The sequence below is a fragment of the Sparus aurata genome, chromosome 15 (assembly GCF_900880675.1).
Source record: "Sparus aurata chromosome 15, fSpaAur1.1, whole genome shotgun sequence".
Lineage (NCBI taxonomy): Eukaryota > Metazoa > Chordata > Actinopteri > Spariformes > Sparidae > Sparus > Sparus aurata.
The window spans coordinates 7,784,908-7,805,986 of record NC_044201.1 but is presented as its reverse complement, the minus strand read 5'-3'; the positions used below and the strand labels follow the sequence as shown (position 1 = coordinate 7,805,986).

At 43.8% G+C, this 21,079-nt stretch overlaps 1 protein-coding gene across 1 annotated transcript; it reads right to left on the bottom strand.

The window, feature by feature from the left end:
• Nucleotides 1-976: 976 nt before the first annotated feature.
• Nucleotides 977-20,820, bottom strand: golga7bb (golgin A7 family, member Bb). Its single transcript, XM_030442284.1, has 5 exons — nt 20,673-20,820; nt 14,712-14,837; nt 13,292-13,444; nt 7,398-7,499; nt 977-5,765 (listed from the first exon to the last, which is right to left on the bottom strand). Exons 1-5 carry the CDS (start codon nt 20,682-20,684, stop codon nt 5,679-5,681), a joined length of 480 nt encoding a protein of 159 aa, XP_030298144.1. The 5' UTR covers nt 20,685-20,820; the 3' UTR covers nt 977-5,678.
• Nucleotides 20,821-21,079: the final 259 nt, after the last annotated feature.

Below are 21,079 nucleotides of genomic sequence, written 5' to 3'. Positions count from 1 at the left end.
GAGTTGGTGTCTTGATTTGTTAGACAGTCACCACTGCTGACATGACCCAGCCAGAACTGTTCACAGACGAAGTAAGGTTTATTCACGTTACATTTAGCCACATTGGCCAGCTCTCTTCCTCACTTTATGACGTATCATCAGATGTTTCCTTGGCAGTTATAGCCACAGGTGATCAACTGATATTTCTCTGTGTTTAAACATCCTTGGAAACACAGCTGAAGACGTTTTTAATTTCATTCATTCATTCCGATGTGGAAATGTTACATATAATATCGTTAAAAGAAACGCGACTCCAAATTTGCTGACATATTCACCACATCAACTAAAAGGGCGGCTGTTGCTCAGGGGTTGAGCCAATGTCTTGTTATAGGAAGGTCACTGGGTCAATTCCCCCGGTCCATATGTCCATGGACAAGACAATGAGCGCCAAACTGCTCCTGATGTGTTGTTCGGCACCTTGCATGGCAGCCATCGCTATGAATGTATGAATTACAATAAGTTGCTTTGGACAAAAGCATCTGCTGAATGCCCTACATTAAAAAGAGTGAACTGAGTGTTGTTGTGTTGTGTTTAAAGCTTGTTCTGCTGCTCTCAAGTGGCCTAAATACCTCGTTATTTTATCCCAGAGGCAGACTTTCTTCACTTGCTTAAGGTTTTCAAACTAATATCAAAATTAAACGACTTTGCGTCCTATATATAATGAAATACCGAACCAAAAGTGACACATTTATGTGCAGAACGAAACAACCAAAAGCGTGAGGCAGCTGAGGCTCATGGCCCAAGAGTTTATCCTGACAACCTGGAGATAAAACATACTCTTGAGTCATTGTGGTATTTCTACTGTAGACATCCTGAGAAATGTGTATGAGGGAGAGATCGATCCTCACATGAACCCGGAGCTGCATGGGTCGGGTTTCTAAACAACAACATGATTTGAACCTCACTGGATACAAACAGCAGCCTGCAGACACAATAATCAACTTCATCAGACACTTTTATTCATCTCTTGGAGACAGTTGAGACTCTTCTCCCCCGGCATTGAATAATAATCAGCTTTGAGAAAAAATATACATGAATCCATTTCAATAAATATGTAAATAATCCGATGTAAACACACAGATAACACCGAGATAAGATAGAAATTCCTCTCTCACAGCAGCTCAACCGAGGGACTTTGTTGATCGGGGATTTCGGCTCTTGTCATCTGGTACTCGCTTTGTTTACACACACATCATGCAGCATTAAACATCAATGCAGTTTTAGTCTCCCCGAGGCAGAACGGCTCAGAACTCAGACTCTACACGGCATCTTCTACATCAGGAAGACATCATATTGCACTATGGGCAACCTCTCACTTATAACAGCATAACAAACATACAGTATCTGGACTTAGTGCTCTTGCTGCACATCGTAAATACAGTACAGGTTAAATATATGACATGTGGGAATTTACATACTGAAAAAGGACTATACATCATCACTTGGTCCACAAGTTTTAAATCTCTGCTGCTCCTCCACGTTTTGGCACAGAGGTTATCTCGATATTCAGCATGATAGAGGTTCAAGGACCAAACATTTAATCTGCTCAGTGACAATGCACTGATATCTTGGAGCACATCTTGTTACGAGAATACATTACTACCATATCACAATCTTCTCTCCCTCGGTCGTCCTCATTAATCAAAGAAGTGGTTACAGGAAGAAGCTACACAGTGCTTCTTTTTCACCTCATTCTTAAAGGATAGGTTCAGATTTGATTTAGTATTTTTTAAAACACTACTTACATGCCCATACGTCCATTAAAGACTAACTCAAAGGGGGATTGGTTGCTGCTCTAACGGTTTAAACGACGTATTGCAGGTGTTTGATGTTTTAAGACATACTTAAAGGTCCAGTGTAGAGGATTAAGGAGGATGTACTGGCAGAAATGGAATGTAATATTCCTAATACCATGTTCATTTTTTTCTAATTTTTGTGTTTTCATTACCTTAGAATGAGTCCTTTTAAACTACAGAGGACGCAGATCCCATCACAGAGAGTCCGTCCTGTTTCTACAGTGGCCCAGAATGGACAAACCAAACACTGGCTATCGAGAGTGTTAGAGCGCTTCATGTTTTCAGCGGTCTCTGTAGGAAAGAATGAGACGAGGGGTATTCAGTTGGTTGAACGTCCTTCGCTAGATGCCACTACATGCTACACACAGGACCTAATAGTCTACAGTCATGCTAGGCTGTACTTAGACACTGTTAAATGCCCAATGCTAATGTTAACAGGCCAACATGTTCACAATGGAAAAATGCTATTCTAGCTGGTAAAATGTTTGACATCTTAGTTTAGCATGTTGGCATGTTAACATCGACTAATTAACAGTTAACCCAAAGTACAGCTGAGGCTCGTCGGAATGTCATTATCTAGTCACAAACCAAATTACAATGTTCAGTTGATGACTAACTAACTAATTAACTAACTAACTAACTAAGTTAACCTCATGGTGGCACACAGGAAAAGTCAGGGGATCAGGAAAAGTCTGTTGGCACCATGGATATCTGAGTCAAAGGCAACATGCACACCACTTGCTTTTTTAGAGTGCAAGGAATTATTTATCCAAGTTTCCCTCTCAAGACACAACCCTGAGTTTTTGAAGCAGCTTGTCTTCGCATACGCCAACATTTTCTCTAATAAATCAATGCAGATTTAAAAAGGAGGAGGGAAGGAATGACTATTTTTCATTGAATACCTTGGATTTCTGACCCAAGTTTCACGTCAATCCATCCAATAGTTATTGAGATATTTCAGTTTGGAAAGAAGTGGACCAACCAACACAGCATCATTGCAATGCTTAAAGCTGCCAGCATGTTTAGACCTGAACCTATCCTTTACTTTGCATTTGGCACATTTTACACTTTCCCCTGAGGATCATCGTCATAATCATCATCATCATCATCATCATCACCCCTATAATTACCTCCACTACAATAACTGACATTGTGGATAACAACATCATAAGCTACATCATCAACACTTCTCAGACAAAAACAAAAAAATTATCTTCATTTTCCAGAAGATACTACAAAGCAGCTGACAGCTGTACAGACGATATGCTTTATAGCTGCTCTGTCGCTTGATGCCCAAATTAGAGAGGATTTTAAAACATCAAAAATGTATTTAGGGACTAATACTGGGCACCAAAGATGTTTTGGAATTAAATAGCATTATGGCATTTCGATCGACTTCTTTACACTTCACAAACCCAGACGAGCGTGTACGGTACAGCTCTTTAGCTGCACAGTTCAGACACACTCATTGTTTTTTTTTTTTCTTTATACATTGTCCAATGAGCTCCTTTATTCGCTTATTGGCAGTGTTGAGTCATTTGTAAATTGATCAGTCCATCAGCCCCAGGTTGGGTATCCATTCCACTGGGATGAAACATGAAGGCATCGAAAAAGCACAGGAGGCTGAACACAAGCACGACTGAACTCAACTGCTGTGGTGAAATGTCTTAGTGGGTTTCGTCTCACTCATCCAGGTAGTAAAATGTCGAGTTTTGATTAAACTATCCACTGGGGTGAATCAAAAAGTCTTTGAATCTACAATGACTTTCCTGTGAGTAGTTTAACTTCAACTTGACACTGCTGCTCTGGTGAAAGTAGACGGGGCTGGTTGCAAGGCAGGGCTCAGGCTGAGGGTTTTTGCTCATACTGTAGCTAACAACTGGGCTAAAGAAGGGTCGAGGGCTACACTCCCACAGGTAACTGATCATGTTAAGGATTGAGTGTAACAAAAACAGAGCTAAAAATGGTAAAGAAACAGGAGACAGAAACTGTGGCAACCGAAATAAAATATACAGACAGTGAAATGGGGCTTAGGTTGTTTTCAGGAGGTCTTGTCTTTTGTTAGGCATTGTGTGGGCGTGCTGTCTACTGGCATCAACTTTTTTGCTACATAATGATCCGTATTTTGTCTCGTCAGCCTGCCCACACACTCACGCATGTTAGTCAGACCGGATTAACTATTTTCCTAAAAATAGGGAGATGGAATTAATGATCCTCAGGCTGTGCTGTCTTGTGAGCACTGACGATATTAGAAAGGTACTGTCAGATGAATATTTTGTTCCATTACGGGGCACAAGGTTGAATGATTCTGGCGACCTTTTCTTTCAGAAGTTCAGAACTTCCCCGGCGTGACCCTAGAGGGAGCTACAGCTGTGGTTCACTGACAAAATGACATCTAAAGTGATGCATGATGATCGAAATGTTAAATCTGCATCTGCATCAACACATCTCAGCATTTCTTACATTACTGTTGTGTGCAAGACAAATGCAACACATTCTATTTAATCATTATAGCCTAGATATAGATAGAAAAATACGCTGCCGACAGACTAAAAGAAGCTCAGGTAATGAACCCTGTGTGTGCTGATTCTCCTACACGCACTTTTTCATTAGCTTCCATGCACCAACATCAGATCAAACAGCAGCGGAGATAACAACCCACCCTCTCTCAGTCTCCTCAGAGCCAAACATGTCAGAGTGTGTTCGGTTCTCATTTAGGGCGCCGATCTTTGTTCTCTGACATCTCCTTAATGATCGACTGAGCTTTCATCTCACACTAGTTGAGGCTGGGACTAATGGCACAGGCACATGCGCGCCCACAACGCATCAGATACACGTGCGCAAGACCAGGGCCTGGGTTTGCTTGCAATGAGCTGAGACCACAGAGAATACTGTCTGGCTAGATTCGACTCCGCAACCGGCAGAGTATGTGTGTGTGTCTGTGTGCAGGAATTCACAACCGAGAGCCACAAATTTGTGCATGTACGCATGTCTCTCGCTAGTATGTGTCTGTATGAGTACTTGGGCACGGTTCTATGCAAGTGTGTGTGTGCGTAGGAGTGTGGTGACCTACAGCTGTGATGTGGATCACCAGCATCCACTGCTCTGAATGAGGAGGATAAATAAGCCAAGGTGCTCTCTGTTAGCTGTTTGATACTGAAGCCAAATGCATGTGAACAGAGCATAGAACCAACCGATCCCGCAGCGGGGCCCAATTTGCCAGCATTCAAAGCGGCTTGACCCCGACCAACCTGACATGAATGCAATCACTCAGCGAGAACGGAGAACATTGGGTCTCCCAGGAGGCGGGTAGTTTTCCTCCTTCCAGAGTTCAGTGCCGCTGCACCGGCTATGCTGCCGATAGACATCGTGACAGTGACCCTAACTGAGAACAATCAAGCACTGACGTCCCGTTCAATCAAGGGAAAGCATGCTGAATCATGGTGTGACTCATGGAAACAGATGTGATGGAATGAGGGAAAGTGAGAGGGGGGTAATCAGAACAAAAGAAATGATGATTATTTTGGTTCGGACAGCTGTTGGAGAGTGAAGGATATTCCCTCGCAGACACCCAGAATGTTGGCTTGTACTCGTGTGGGTTCTGTTGCACTTGTGTTTATTCTGTTGCGTATCCAGTGTGTTTGTGTGAGCCAGTTCCTGTTCTTGAGGTGGTACGTCGAAGGCCCCAGCAGAGGAGAGTGTGAATGCTGTGGATCACCTCCTCGCCTTTTTTTCTCAGCACTTGTCTTAGAACCTGGTGCTCTCATGTTTCAGCATGCGGATGTTGGTAAGCGTCCCGCTGCCCCTGTGGTGGTACCCGTAAGCCTGGCGCTGCCCCTCCAGTCACCGAGCGCTGCTGCCTGCCGACGACGTGCTGCTGCTGGGACTGGAGCTGCCCGAGCCCCGGTCTTCAAACACGCTGACTTCTAGCTGAGGACACGAAGAAGGTCAAGGATCGCTACGATGAAGAGAATATCAAAATACAGGGTTGAGAAAGTGTTGGTGGCTAAAAGACTTTCAAAATCTTTGTTTTTTTTGTTATTCACACAACATTTTTCATCCCTAAGTGCTGTTATGTCCATGTGTGGGTGCGCAACCAAACAACTGATCTTTGATGAAGTGTATTCATGAGATGTTTCGATTTTTCTCTTTCCCCCCCCCGGGTATCTAGTTGATTTCTTATTGGATACTGCCTTCTCCCATTCTCAGATGTGTCTCCAAGGTACCATTGTATCTTGGTTTTGGCAACAATAAAATCAAACATGTTTGAAAAAGAAACATGTAGCATCTGGAACAAATCACGACAAGGTCAGTATGTGTCTCAGTATCACTCAAACTAGATGTGTGGTTTTGCCTGCTAAAAAGGGTTTTTAACTCTCATATCAAAATATAGTCAGGGCCGGGCAAATCAATGTAAAAGTCGTTTTGTCTGCGCAAGGCCAAGATGGACTGTTGGCCCTACAGGTCTGGGTTCCAACAAGGCCTTAGGAAGCCTATAAAATGTGGTTGAAACAATTTTAACAGAGGTTTGGGGGTCCTCCCATGAACATTTTTAAACAGAGTAGATATCATGCCATGTATTCTGGTGCCTTCGGACAGGTGGCTTGATACTTTATCCCATCTTGTTTTCATCACTTATTTACCTCTTCATTTCATCCCTTTCCTACTCTCCCTCTCCCTCCTTCCTGTCGGGTTTCCCTTCTTCCTTCCTCGTATTCTCTCTTTGTTTAAGGCTTCTTGTGGTGACAGTGTGTGACCCAGCTGCTTGGCATAGGCACAATCGAACTGGCACAAGTAAGACACGTTATGCTGTTCTGTGCGAGAATGAGGCCTCTCACTAGCCTTCGCAAACACAGACCGTATTGTAAAGGCGTGTATTGACTACTAAGTGTTGGGAACAGGTTGGCTCTGTGACATGGAGCCTGTTCTGTGAGTCTGGGCCAGGCTGGTGTGATGGTCTGCTGGACCCATTCTCTCTCCCCTCTTCCGCCTTTGTACTGCTCGAAGAACTGCGCTGGGATCAGTGCCACTAACAAAGACAGACACGGCTTATAATGTAGCAACTCAACTATAAAACAACATGAGTCACGTGATGAGACATCTGAAAAGATTGTGATAGAGCATCTTATTCTGGAATGATAAAACAGGCCTGAGCACAGAAACCCTAGGGTGCTGATTCATCACGTCCGCCTGTTCTGTTCACCTTTTGTTTCCAAAGGACATTTGACAGAGCATGCATGCTTTTTTCAGCCCTGCCCTGCTTCAGAGTTACTCCTGGGAACGATAGTTGGCCATTGAGCAGCTCCTCTGCGGCAGCTGGAGTTCAAGTGCCTTGTTCAAGGACAGCTTGATGGTAATATATGAGGAAGAGGAGGCATTTTATCCATATATTCAACCCAGATGTTTCTAGCAGTTCCAGTGATTCTTAAAGCCTTAAAGCCTGGTTTCTCCAACCACTAAACGACTGTCACCTTCCATCATCTTCTATATATCCGCCTGCCATGACTGGGCCTTTCTCGTACTTTATTCTGGAGAGAACAGCAGCAGATGAGCAAAGGATACAACCCTCATCCCTCTCTCTATGGGGTCAGTGAGCAGCAGACCTCTCGGAGCGTAGATCTTTTCATTCTGCTCCCGGATGTAGCCCGATATCTTCTTTAGCACCTGGAATATAAAACAGGAGGGGGGAGACGGGTAGAAAACAAAAGATGGACATTTAAAGATAATCCAGACTTCATTAGAACCAGCAGAACACATGGTCTTGAAGAGAATAATCTAACAGACATCTCCTGCGAATTACTTTGGCACTATGTGTCACATGTGATAACCATGTACCTACGAGAGGCTGACCACAAGCAGGGCTACAGCGACTTTAAGCTCCTCCTGTGTTGTCTTGAATGGAAGAAATTAAAAATGGAAGAAATGAGCTTGCCTTCTCCTTCTGCACGTAGTTGGCATGCAGCATATGATACTGAGTCTCTCGAGTCATTGGCCGTCTTTATTTTTCCTGAACATTATAATCTAAACTCAAAGTAATTCCATTATGCTCTAAGTACAGCAGTTATTTTTATACATAGTTCCAACCGTGGTTCAAGCAATTGAATTACTAAAATTGACGAGCCTGAGCTTTTCTCTTTTTGAAGTTTTCCATTTGGAAGCTTTGCTTTCGGAATCCCAAAGATGGCTCTCTCAGGCTAAATGTCATGCCTTGGTTAACTGTCTGGGCAATTTGGAGACACTCTACAATGTGAGGTGGACAGTTTATTTAGACAGCGTTGGCGCTGAACTTCTTCTCGGTTTTGCAAGTGCGCATTGCATCAAGTGTGCGAAAAACCACAGAGCAGCAGTGGTGTGAAGCTGAGCACTAAGTTCAGACCGTGCCTTGGCACACAAACGCAAACAAGCATGCCTGTGTACATTCTCCTGCACACCCAGTTCGCCCTGGAGACCAGAAGAGTGTTTAAGAAAAGCTAAGCACTGTGATGTTTTCCCAGGTTGCTGGTGATAGCAACCAAATGACTGCTGACTGATAGCCAGGGATGCTATATGCAGTGACATTAGCTAAAGTGGCATCATTAGAGCAGCTTATTCAGCCTCAGCTATGCCTCTGTGGACACTAACAATGCTGATGTGCCATGCCTCCAATGATCTCTGTCTAACCATGTCAATCAGCTACACCAACACACTCCACTGGGCCTCATGTACACAAAAAGGATGTGCTATCTTTAGTTCATCTGAGTGCCTATGCAAAATCATCACACATTCATATCACACAACAGCATTACATGTTCTACATTAAACGTTCTAGTAGTGTTGTAGTACTTGACATCAGTCTTTTATCAAGCCTTTTTTAAATGGTACACATACATATGCAGATATGGTGTATATGTGGCTATTAAAGAGGTGAATGAGGTGACATTTAGTTTGGGTGTTTCAATATGAAGGTGGATATTTCAGGTCAATTTTAGGTATGCCCATAGTTTGCAGCGTCCACATTTGATTACAAGTGTGTCATGCAGTGTTGGACTGCGCTGGTCTTTGTCTTGAATTGGTCCCAACCCCTCAAAGTGGTCTTATCTTGGTCTCTATACTCTCTGGTCCTGGTCATGACTTGATCTTAGGCGGTCTTGACAACAACACTGCTGTATGTACATTATCAATTCATCTGCTGAATAATTTATTTTAATCAATCTATTGTTTGCTATTTAACAGGAATGCCTAAATTGGGCAGTGTCAGACCAATGGCCACTGTTTGCCCACCATAAGGTTGGTTTGGCTCGCCAGATGTTTCTAGCAAGAACAACATAAACATGAATCCCAAAACTTGAATATTCCTGCCTTTGCTGTTTTTGTTAGGTAATTATTTATTATTTTTATTTCGGAGGATGGAGTTACACTTGCTCGAAGTTAGTCAGTTGAGAATTTAGGGTCTTTGTCCCATTTTGCATCTTAACAATACAATCCAATAGATGTTTGCTTGTAGACTGTGGCCCACCATTTAGTTTCGGTTTTAGGAAAAACTTTCGGCACCCCCCGGCCTATTTTGGGATTTCCCAAATCCCAATGGGAAGTCTTCAAGTTGCTTCTTTTGTCCAACCAACAGTCTAAAACCCAACGACTCTTCATTTAAAAGCAATCAGTAACAAATAAAAGCAGCAAATCCTTAAATCTAAGAACCTGGTAGCAGCAAATGTTTGACATTTTTACTTAAAAAATGACTGAAACAATTCATCAATTATCAAAACAACTGGCAACTAAACACGAGCTTATTACAACTTTAGTCTTATTTGATCCTTTGGTCACATTTGTAGCTTAAGCACAGACACATTGCCAAAATGAAGTCCAATTGGGCAAGAAATATGATTGATCGAGAAGATCAAGTTGTAAATAAGCAAAGGTTGAGTCCTATCATCAACAACATTATAGGAGGTTAAACTGAACATGAAGATATGGCTAACCTACAGGTTAAAAACTTTTATGATTGTCTGACCACTTGTGCTCCTTACCTCGTCAGGCTTCTTTGTAAGCAATCTTGTTATCAATGAAATTGAGAAGTAAGTGTTAAGTAAAAAAGTAAGTGCGGTTAAACTAATATAATGGGTTACCCTTTGATGTAAGCTGTATTTGGATGCAACTTTTGTGTAACTGATTTATTCAACATGACAGACTCACATTCTCTTTTGCAAGTTAACTAAAGGTCAATGCAGCACTCTCAGCCTTGAGAGATTAAAACAATAGAGACCGAGCAACACACTGAGCAGCGCTCCTCGGGGATGTCAAAGGCCTCTTACAGCTGCAGGCACAGCTGCTAATATGGTGACCCCTGCTAGTGAAGACTAAACCACAGAAGAATACTTAGTCTCCCACTGGAAGAAAAAGAGGAGACTTTTGCAATGTAATGTCTGGATAGTGTTACAAGCAAACAAGTCATGCAATTCCTCAGTGGAAAGCCATTTAAGAAGCTATCAAAAGGAAGTGGTTTGCTCCATTGGGCTGCTTTAAATCAGTCAGATCTATGTCAAGTATACCTAAGCAGAAAACAATCGGTATTTGGCTTGGAACAATGACAGTGTATCCACACATTTTTTTTTTAGCACAATACAAACTGTGTCTTTTGTTCAAAACTCCATCAAAGAGAGTCAAATATCGCTGAGAGGAAGCAGAGACGCACAGAGCAGAGCCCTGACTAATAGGTTTATTGTGGTGCAGGGAAAAGGCCAATCCTTCACTGCGAGCGAGCTCTCAGGGCAGCTCAATCCTCTTCAGCGTAACAATATGACAGTCAAGTATACAAGCTGTGCCTCTGTTGTACTGGCATGTGTGTGACGATGGCCCTTCGGGGGAAAGGCTTTGTAAGAGTGTGTGCATATCGCCTAAGAAGCGAAGGTGTCACAGTACGTTTCACGTGCGGGTTTCGAGTGTGTACTTCGCGGCTCGAATGAAAGTTGTTTATGTCACCAGCGATGTGTGTATACATGTGTCTCGGTGGGTCCCATGTGTGCAGCCAAATTCTTGTGAATAATGGGAGAAGAAAAGTAGGAGACAGAGGGCACACACTATGCGTGAGGGGAGCTTTATGAATGCTTGTATGCACATGTATCTGTTCTGACATGCTGGGAGTAATCAGTGTCCTTTGATAGGGTGAGATACAAGCTTCAAGGAGCTCTGGGTGCTCCAATGAGTCTGAACACTGATCCGTGCCCGCTGGTGTGTGTGGCCCCCTTATCAGCGCACACACTCGGACACGCAGCGTCGACCTGGGTGGGTATATTTGATCATCGTCAGTCATAACGCCATTCAGCCGAGATGATGAAGTTAAACAAGTAAATAAACAACTCTCCTGTGGGGCTGATATGATCTGAGCGTCTCAATGGAGCGGCACCCAGCTGAGAGGGAGATGAAAGGAGCCTCGGACCAGGACAGTTCTGCATGGCTTCAATGCGGCGATAAGTCCCTTTGTGCTTCTTGGTCAAGCTCCCAGTTCCTGTGCACTGCTTTGATAAAAAAATGTTGACAAAACGCAACAAGACGAGGTAGATGAAAGTTTGTGGGTGACAGAGATCAGAACAGTGAGGCATGCTGGGACCAAAGCGCCGGCAGGTACCCACGCAGTCACACTCAAACTCACTGTGAATAAGTCCGCGTATGTGATCTTGTTTCAGCTCGTGAAGCTCTAAAGGTAAATGCCGTGTAACAGTTGGCGTGCCGTGCGTTGCCCACCGGCACACAGGTGTGGGCTTCAGAGCGACTTTTAATGACGGACGTACAGCTGAAGGGAAACATCGCACAAAAGAGAATCAGATCGTATCTCCTGTTTTTTGGCTCTGCTGCCCTCGAGTTCTGACCACAAAGAGCAATAGTGCAGTAGAACACGAAATTGAATGCTTTTGTGTGTGAGCGAGAGCTGGCTTCCATAAAAATGGACAAATATGGCAGTAAATAAGCTTTGTGGATGAGCACTGGAGGTTATAATAACCAGCTGTGAATGAATATTAGTTGAGATTAAACATTCTAACAATGATATTACTATTCTACTGTGCACTATCAGGATCCAGATCTGCTTTAATATGTTTTAATATTAACATGTTTTAATATTAAATCATTCCAAGAGAGTCCTGGTTTGAACCTTCTGGCTGCTGGTTCCTCTCAGTGAGAAGACTGTGTGTTATCTCAGGCCTGTGTACCTTACTTCAAGCTGCTCCTGTTTTCCCCATGCAAGATTGGTAAATCGCCTGTGGGTGCGATTGTTTGTGTCTATATGTGCAGCTCATTCCCAAAAAAAGTTGGGACACTGTTTGAAAAAGAATGAAAACAGACTGAAATACTGTCTCCCTGGAACTGCTGCAGGAATGCAGGAGCGGAGCGAACACGTGTGCAATAAGAAGGTGGAGATGTCGACGTGCAGAGGTACGGCGGAGGGTGAGGGCCCGCGGCTCCCCGAGCAACTGACGGAGCTTCAGACTGCTGTGAGGTATTTAGGATCGCATACGGCATTCTACATCGCAACTTTTTTTCGGAATCTGGGTTGTAGCAGTTGGGTGGAAGACGCTTGCATAGACTCCATAGCCTCCTCAACAGCAAACACAGGTTAGAACAGAATGGATTGATTTTTTTTTTATTGTTTTCTTTATTTACTGTCCACTAAGACAGTGTTTTTTCCCTGTAAGGCTCCATCAGGTTTGCTCTGTGTTCAATAAAATATCATTTCTGGGCTGCAGAATGCGCTATGAGGCTGCAGTCTCTGTCTACGTCAGGTTTATTTTAGCTGTAGAAAGAGCAGAACACTGAGTCTCCATACCAAAACAAGCTCTATAAAAAGTCGAGCCTGGTGTTCTCTGGGGAATTATTAAAGTTATCCAAACTATGGAGGCTTTGAGGAATAATCAAACATTTTGGGAAGTATGCTTTCTTTACGAGGATGAAAAGGTCCATACCCCTCCTGTGTATGTATGTGTGTGTGTGTGTGTGTGTGTGTGTGTGTGTGTGTGTGTGTGTGTGCATGTATGTGTGTGTGTGTGTGTGTGTGTGTGTGTGTGTGTGTGTGTGTGTGTGTGCATCTGGAGCCAGAGGGCACCAGACACATTCTACCAGGAGACCATTTGACCTGTCAGAGTTGGAAATGCACAAGTGTCGCTAACATTAATGGTGGCTCTACTCTATTCAAGTGTCCCAGTGTGCCATGACATTTGCTATAGTGTCAGCCAGGGAGCACAACACCAGACTCTAGCTAGCAGCAACACGCTGAGCCAAATCAGTGATTTTATTATTTACACCTCTACTTTTCTTTCAAAATGTCTTCCATGACAAGACCTTTTGGCCTGTGTTTGTATTTAGACAGGAATAGTTTTGAACTTCAGAGTGAGACGTGCTAGCTCTTACCAAGAAAGCAAATAAGTATGTCCCAAAGTGATTTAATTCTGGTCCGCAGGTATGTTATATGGCCATCAATGAATTACCTTCTCATAGCGTGTCTCCATGCAGAGGAAGATGATGTAAGCTGTCGCACAGGCCAGACATCCTTCCAGGTACGACTGACCTCCGATTTTTTCAGCCTCCACATAGTAAGAGTTGAGCGTCTTCACTGTCTCCTCGAGCAACGTTCGTTCGATCTGCTTACAGACACAAACAGGTGGAGATACGGAGGCAAGCACACACCATAAGGACTGCAAGAGGGAAAAGTGTTAACTGTGAGCGCAAGCTGCCATCAAACGGCCTGCCAAACATACCAGATGCATTCTGCTAAACATAAAACACTCGGAATTTGTCAAACAATTTAGGAACACTCACACACATCACTTACAGGATAAAGATTACTCAGCAGTGTGGCGCCAATTGGTAGAGGTTTGAGTGTCTGACAGACAGCAGGGACAGTAAAGTGATACAAATGATATTTCTGTTTTTAAATGGTACCATTACACTGCCTGCCTCTGTGTTTCTTTGCTCTGTGAGCCTGGACTGTCTGATTCTGATGCTAATTGGTGGACAAATCTACAATAACAACCTTACATAACAGCATTCACAGGAGCCAAAGGTAAAAAGAGCTAATTAGTAACTTATATAAACAGTTTCTTAAGGTTTCTTCTAGCTTTGCCGGATTTCACACAACTCACCACTCTCCTGCAGCAGCGTGCTCGTTGTGGGGAAGCCCCAACGAGTCGATTACCGAGTGCAGTAGAGTTCCGCAGCTCAAGGATGAAAATGTATGATTATTACTCCATGGAAATGCAATCAAAGTTCATACGTGTATTGCCTACCAGTTTATAATAGTTATTATCGAGAGCTGAAAGGGAAAAGAACGGAATTGAGCATTTCTAACTGCACTCGGTAATCGACTCGTCAGGGCTTCCCCACAACGAGCAAGCGCCTGCAGCAACTTGCTGAAGTTTGGTGCTGGTCTGAGCATTACTTGTGGCTATGAGTGGCCTTTTGATGGCCATTTCTTGGTGGAGGCATAGACTGCAGTGTATTGTTATCGTGCAGTCTTTTCTGAGGTTGCCAAAGCTACATAAGCTAGCGGTCGGAAAACTTGATCTCTCTGGGGGGGGGGATCTTACTCGGTGTCTTGTGTTAGACCATGGATTAAACTTACTCCGGAATATCCCTTAAATATCCATAGGTGGATGGAATGAAATCTGTGAATCTTGCTATGTCATTGTACTTTTAAGCTAAAATTGCAGATTTTAAAATATTTTTTTACACTGCAAAAAACTTAACTTAATCTTACCAAGTGTATTTCTTGATTGAAGTTCTACTCAAAATATCACATTACACCTAATATAAGACACACTCATCTAGATAGTAATCTTTCAGTGAGATATTTTTTATTTTTTTTTTTACAACATACCACAAAAAGTGTGTGTTTGTGCCTGTGCTCACCCTGTTGTCGAGCTCTGAGGGGAACTTGGTCAGGAAGCGGCAGACGGTTCCTTCGCTGTAGTCTCTCTGTATAAACACCTTCGTTACCAACGATGCGCTGTGCCTCAGCTCCTGAAGGTTATGAAACTAAGAACACAAGATGGGAAAAGCGGCCAAGTTAAATTTGTGAAACAAAATACATTCATGTAGGAACAAGAGGAGCAGATCTCTATTTTTTTCCTCGATTGGCGGGGAGTCCGAGGCAATTTAACCTCTGAGATCTCATGTGAGTCAGTTTTGCCCATTCTGAGACGTAATTTTTTTCCATTAACGCAGGCGCAACAGGGCTACATACATGTAGTGAGGGAGCGATACCATGTCACAACGCCGAAATCAGTGCAAGCTTATTTAACACTCGCTCTGAAGCATCAATCTGCCCACTTGCAGTGATAACGCTTTGAAAGACATCCACTTTACAGCACTTTGGTGCTGAATGGTGTGTTTTACACCCAAACAGCCATTCCCCTGAGAGGCATACAGCAGCAACCAAATGGGCCAGCGTAACTTGTCTCCTGCTGATCTAAATTACTCCCCTTAAGAGGATGGTAATTAGAGATACAGTGGGAGTGTGGAGGGAGGGAGAGGGATGAACAAAGCAGGTTAGAAGATAGAGCGAGAAACAGAGAGCGGCACAAGGTTTGTATTCATTTTAGAGCCTCAAATGACGGCATTTACTAAATTACATTCTTACAGCCAACATCAGGCTAGCTGCTGCAGTGTTGTTGTCACTGAAAGCAAGCACAGCCTGTGTTTACGAGATTACCTGCATGTACTGTATAAGCGCCTCCATGAAAGCAGATATAGAACAGTGCCAGACTTTCATCTCTATATGGGGTATATAACTCGCAACCAGGAATAGCACCCAAGCTGCTATTTTTGTCAGCTAAAAGCCAAAATCATCTCGCAGCCACTAGATCTTTCGGTCTGCCAGAGCTTTTAATATCCCTCTTGTTGCCTCCTTCGTCTCTCTCACTCTGTCCCCCTCCTCCTCCTCCTCCCCCTGCTATCTTCAGGCCATCATGATGAACAACAAGTCACTCTATTAATAGAAGCAATTATCAGCACACGATTGAGCATCATTTATCCAAGTTAGGATCAGTTGGCCGGGAGTCAGGTTCATTAAGATTGTACAGGTCCTCTGCTCGTGACTGTCAGAATGCATGTGTGGATATGGGACTGTATGTGTGTGGCCAAAGAAGTGCTCATAGTTGAGGTCCTGCATGCATCACTCAACCAGATATCAGCAGTAGAAAGTACTTGTGTGTCCAAGAAAAGAGGTAGCTGGAAGGAAGCAGGGAAATAAGAAAAATAGGATGGAAAGAAAAGGAGACTAAAAACTTTGGAGGAAGGACGAAACATAGAAGTAACCAAGGAAGGAAACGGGGGAATGGATGAGACTGATAAGTTAAGATGTAAGGAAAGGAAGAGGCAAGATATAATGGTAGAAAAACTAAAGTGAGGGGAGAGAAAGAGAGGAAAACAATGAAAGAAAGAAGAGAAAGGAAGAAAAAAGGATGTAGATATTTTAGCTGACAGGAGTCCGGTCCAGAGGCTCCTGAGTGAACTGAGTCACACGCACTGCATTCAGGCCAGTGGGACATCGCGGTGCGTGCCTGTCTTTGACCTACTGACCTCCGTCTTCAACTCCGTGCTACGTGTTACTCACAGCGCAGCAAAGCAGGCCGAAGACATGTGTCTGTGAGGCTGCCGATCAAACGCTACACACCAATTCTCAGAGGATGTCTCTCCCACAACTCCCCTGATTTGAATGAATTTGGAAAGCTGAATTCCAGAGTTTAAAACTAAACGGGGATGCCATGAATAAAGGTCAAAACTGATACATCTGACAGCAGGGATCTAAAAACACTGGAGCGTTGACGTATTGTGATGCCACGTTTATAAAGAAGAGAGAAGGCTACATGTGTCACTTAGACTTAGTAATGATCGTGCATGTGTAAAGCATGTCACAATAACAAATCTGTGTGGATATCGGTGTCGGCTGTGCAATATTGATCTGAGAGATGTCCGGTGTAGGACGACTGTGTGCTGAATCATACATGAGGCACAGCATCAGCTTGCTTCAACCACCAGCACCAGTGTTATGTTTTGAAAATACAGCAGAGGTCTTCCTCATGTCAGCCACTCTACAAACATTTTTTTCATTTCGCCTCAAACGTTTTGGTTTGTGTGTGAGATCGTATTCATAAACATTACTCAAAAATGTTGCTTACAAAATGTTGCTAGTGCAGTCTGCATCATTACTTGTTTGTGGACGTGGGTCGTGTAGCAGTTGTTTCATTTTTGGAATTTGGTCCTAAATTTTCTGTCTTTGGTCAGCTCCAGACTGAACATGGTGGACATTAGGGGTGTCATGATTCTACAAAGACACATTCGATTTTGAGGTTAAGATTTGATTTAAAAAATATTTTCAATACTGACAGCTATGCTATGGTTAGACTTAGACTTTTATGCCCTGTCATATTCATTTTCACATTCTTCTTTAAAAAATGAGGGGTACTTTACAACAGCTTGATTTTGTCCTGTTAGACATGTTCAAATAACATTGAGATATCAATAAAGAATTCCGATCCGATCAAAAAATAAACAGCACAAAATAAATAAATAAATAAAAATAGAGATTCAGTTTGTGACAAACCTTGCTGTCTCACACCTTTCCAGAGTAAACCATCTTCTCAAGTAAAGAATCTTTGGCAACATTATCATTTTAGTTCAGCTCAGTTTTTACTAAACAAGTTAACCTTCCTCTCATCAATAAAGGATCTCTTAGACATTTCAGATACTGGTCTGGTAACCTTGTTATTAGTCATTTGTTTGTTTTTGTCGATACTGAATTTGATTGTCAAAATTGTACATTTCGGTCTATTGCGATTTCGATGTCTCACAGTGCCATCTTGGACTTCCGTTTTAGGTTTGACTACCAGAGATCTTGTCTCAGACAGTCTGTCAGCTGACTTCAGCCCAACTTCAGCCCACACACAGTGTGAAGACGCTCTTATACCGACACAATTGAACTAAACTCTGTCACACACACACACTACATCAACCAGGGATGGTTTTAGAATTCCATTTATAGCCATACGTAATGTGTTATATGTAAATATGTAGTGTGGTTTCTGCAGCTAAATATCGATCGTTCACTCTTCAGCATCCCTCCTCTCCAGCCTCACCCAAAATAACCAGACTGCCTCCCCCCCCCCCCCCCCCTACAAGTTACTCACAGCTGCCAATGTCCTCTAACAGCTACTCGACTTTGATATTAGAGGACTTGATAAAATATATCTCCAGTCACATGGTGTTGATGTTAGTGGCGGAGTGGCCTTGTCTGTGTCCATTTAAGCCTTTAAGATAAATGTTTTCTGTTGGCACAGCGCTGATGTTTACTTTTCTGCGTGGGAGACCGAGGTTCAAATCCAGTCTATTGCTGTGTCTAAATATAGAACACAGGCAGACAGTAATGTTAAAGTGTCATACGGATCACACAGGACTCTATTAAGAAGCCCTGCGTCGTGCTGCAGTGTCTGACCTCTCCGTCCGCCCACACACTATTACTTTTCAGTTTAATTCACTTGCATTGCATGTTGATTAAGTGCAGAGGTGAAATAAACAGGGAAGATAAGTTAACAGAAGGAGGAGGGCAAAGACACAGACATTCAACTGTAACCACATTTTGTGTTTTACTAATTAATATGACATAACAACCAGTTTACAGCTCGTTAAAACGATTTAGCATGTCGTGTTTTATGAAAGGAAGTAGCCACCAGCTGAACAGACAAAAAAAGAAGGTAAAATACCAAACCGCTCTATGCTAACTTTAACTGAAGTTACAGACGACACATCCCCTGTATCAGCGCATCTTCTTTGTCATTTCCCATTATTCCTACTCTGATACCCTTCCCCTCTTTATGTGCTCCAGCTTGGAACTGTTGGTCCATGTGGCTCTCATTGCCACGACATGTTTCTGAGGTTAAGTCACTCCGACTCAAGGAACACATAGCGACAGCACGGGTGAGTGCTGCCAGTGGGCAGACATCGCAAAGGGCACACACACACACACACAATTACAGCACGCACAGTAAATGCATTCAGAGTTGGACGTTTGAGTCTCACAGCATTTTTCTTCCTGTCAGCTCTCTGTTTTCATCTCTTCTTATTATAACTGGTTTTCTGCCATTGGGAGCAGCATTTTTCATGTTTACCGCCAAGCTGTGCGAGTCAGAGGTCTATAAATCATCATCGAGTTGAGACAGCGCTGACAAAACAGTCAAATCTCCATGACATCGTGGTGGAAGATCAGGGACTGTGAGACCAAAGCTGGAAGAGGAAATCTTCTTTTGGATAAAGGTACAGTGTTGTTGCAGCAGAGAGCTCAACCTTTGCCAGCCCCTGAAATGATCACTGTCCTTCAACACATCATTTGTCAACAGCGTAAAACTCAAGCCAGGGCAAGCCTACGAGGAGGATCCGGCGGCGGTTGACTTAATGGATCCAGAGAGCGTCCATGCAGCACAAAGAGTCTGCAGTATGAGCTGATTGTTACTCAAGTCACTTAACGTGGTAATTTGCTGACTTGGCATACAGTAAATGTCACAGAATGACTTGTTATATGAAATGAGACAGGGAAAGAGGAAGACAGAGAGAGGCAGGGAACTAAACTGTGCTGCTCATCTCAAACTCCACACCAATGATGCTTACAAACTGCTGCAGCCTGTTCGCATTAAATATGCCATGGATAATTGATGGACCTTGGACATAAAATCTGTCCTGGTTGCACACACTGCATGCTTGTGTGCGTGCATGCATGTGTGTGCGTGTAATTGATGGGGCTTGGACAGGGATGCTGGCAGACCACCAGAGGAAATCAGGGCCACTCTGCCAACGTCTTGCAGGCTCAGGAAAAAACTAATCATGCATCCTGCCTGGCTTCCTGTCCACTGCACCTTTACCTGCAGCACCACTGTGCCTGAATTACAACTCCACTCATAAATTGGACGCTGGGAAGAAAATACACATGAACACACACTCACAGAGGCGCATATTGCATGCATGACCGTAAGCTGCCCAGAACTTCCTCCTCCAGTGAGATCATTATAATGATAACTAAGGCATGCTATGTCTTCAGCACTGAAGTGACATCACCAAGGACACGGGGGGGGGGGGGGGGGGGGCAACGTGCTGCCGGCCTGAGAGCTACCAGGCATTACAGAGGCTAAAAATACATGCAGGGATACTGTTGATGCCGCCTGGAGTAACTAGTTGTACCGGGTGACAGAGTGTGAACAGCACCACATCATGTCATGGACTCTCTGCGTCTGCTGCTCAGCCCTGTGAAGAGTTGCCAATCATGTTGAGTGTATTTATTGGAGGCATGGAGAGACTCCAGAGAGCTGAGTGTGGATTTAAATGCAAGGACGGAGCCTTGTCAGGCTAATCTGAAAGTATGACAGAGGGAGAGAGACAGAGAGGGAGACTGTCCCTGTCCATGGTGCTGACTGCTCCATCACCATCATCACCACCACCACCACCAGCACCAGCACCACTCTCATCAGTCGCCCAAGCTTTGAGCCTCCACCTGAATGACACTGGCTTCTCTTCCACAACATGCATGCTAGAAGGAGAAGTGTCCAGCTCTCTCTGTCTCTGCTGTACCTGAGGATACCAGTCTGAGGAGAGCTCACACACAGTGATGAGAGTGACAGAAAACACTCTCCTCCGTGGAGATAACGGTACATGACTCGACTTAATCAGCCGCCGAGCAACAGAAATCAACAAGCAAGACGTTCAGTTTACAAGACTGCACCTTTCTTTAAAAAAAACACAAACAGAAACACACAAACACACTGAGGCGCGGGAACATTGTCTGTGTGAAACAGTAAAAGAAAGAAAGCGGCTGCGGTTTCTTACCTCTGTCGCCATGTTGCAGTGAGAGGGTGCGGGATGCGTCCCGTGCTGAAAAAGACAGCCGTGTGCTCGTGCTGTGCGGGACAACGCGACTACACACAGCCTGGCAGGAAGGATCAGAGGCACGAGCGCGCGTGCACGTGCCGGTGCGCGACCGGCGCGCGAGAGGTATCGCGGGATGCGGGAGGGAGGGAGGCGGCGTGATAATTACACGAGGATTTATGTTGAGGCGTGAACACACACCGTTTGCTCTCAGATGCAGTTTTCTCAAGGTCAGACTGTGAAGTGTCCTCGCTTTATTGCCGGCGGGGTTTCTGCTTTAGGTTAATCATTTTGATTGATTATCAGTAATTCAAATACAGTGCCTTAGATTCACACGAGCACAGCAACAACTCACATGTCTTCACTGG

What these genes read in the sequence shown, in the direction of transcription:
- golga7bb (XM_030442284.1), bottom strand. An exon ending in CCTCAGAGCTCGACAACAGG is followed by an intron (nt 13,445 to 14,711) that starts GTGAGCACAGGC and finishes GTCTGTAAGCAG; the next exon opens with ATCGAACGAACGTTGCTCGA. An exon ending in TGGAGACACGCTATGAGAAG is followed by an intron (nt 7,500 to 13,291) that starts GTAATTCATTGA and finishes TTTATATTCCAG; the next exon opens with GTGCTAAAGAAGATATCGGG.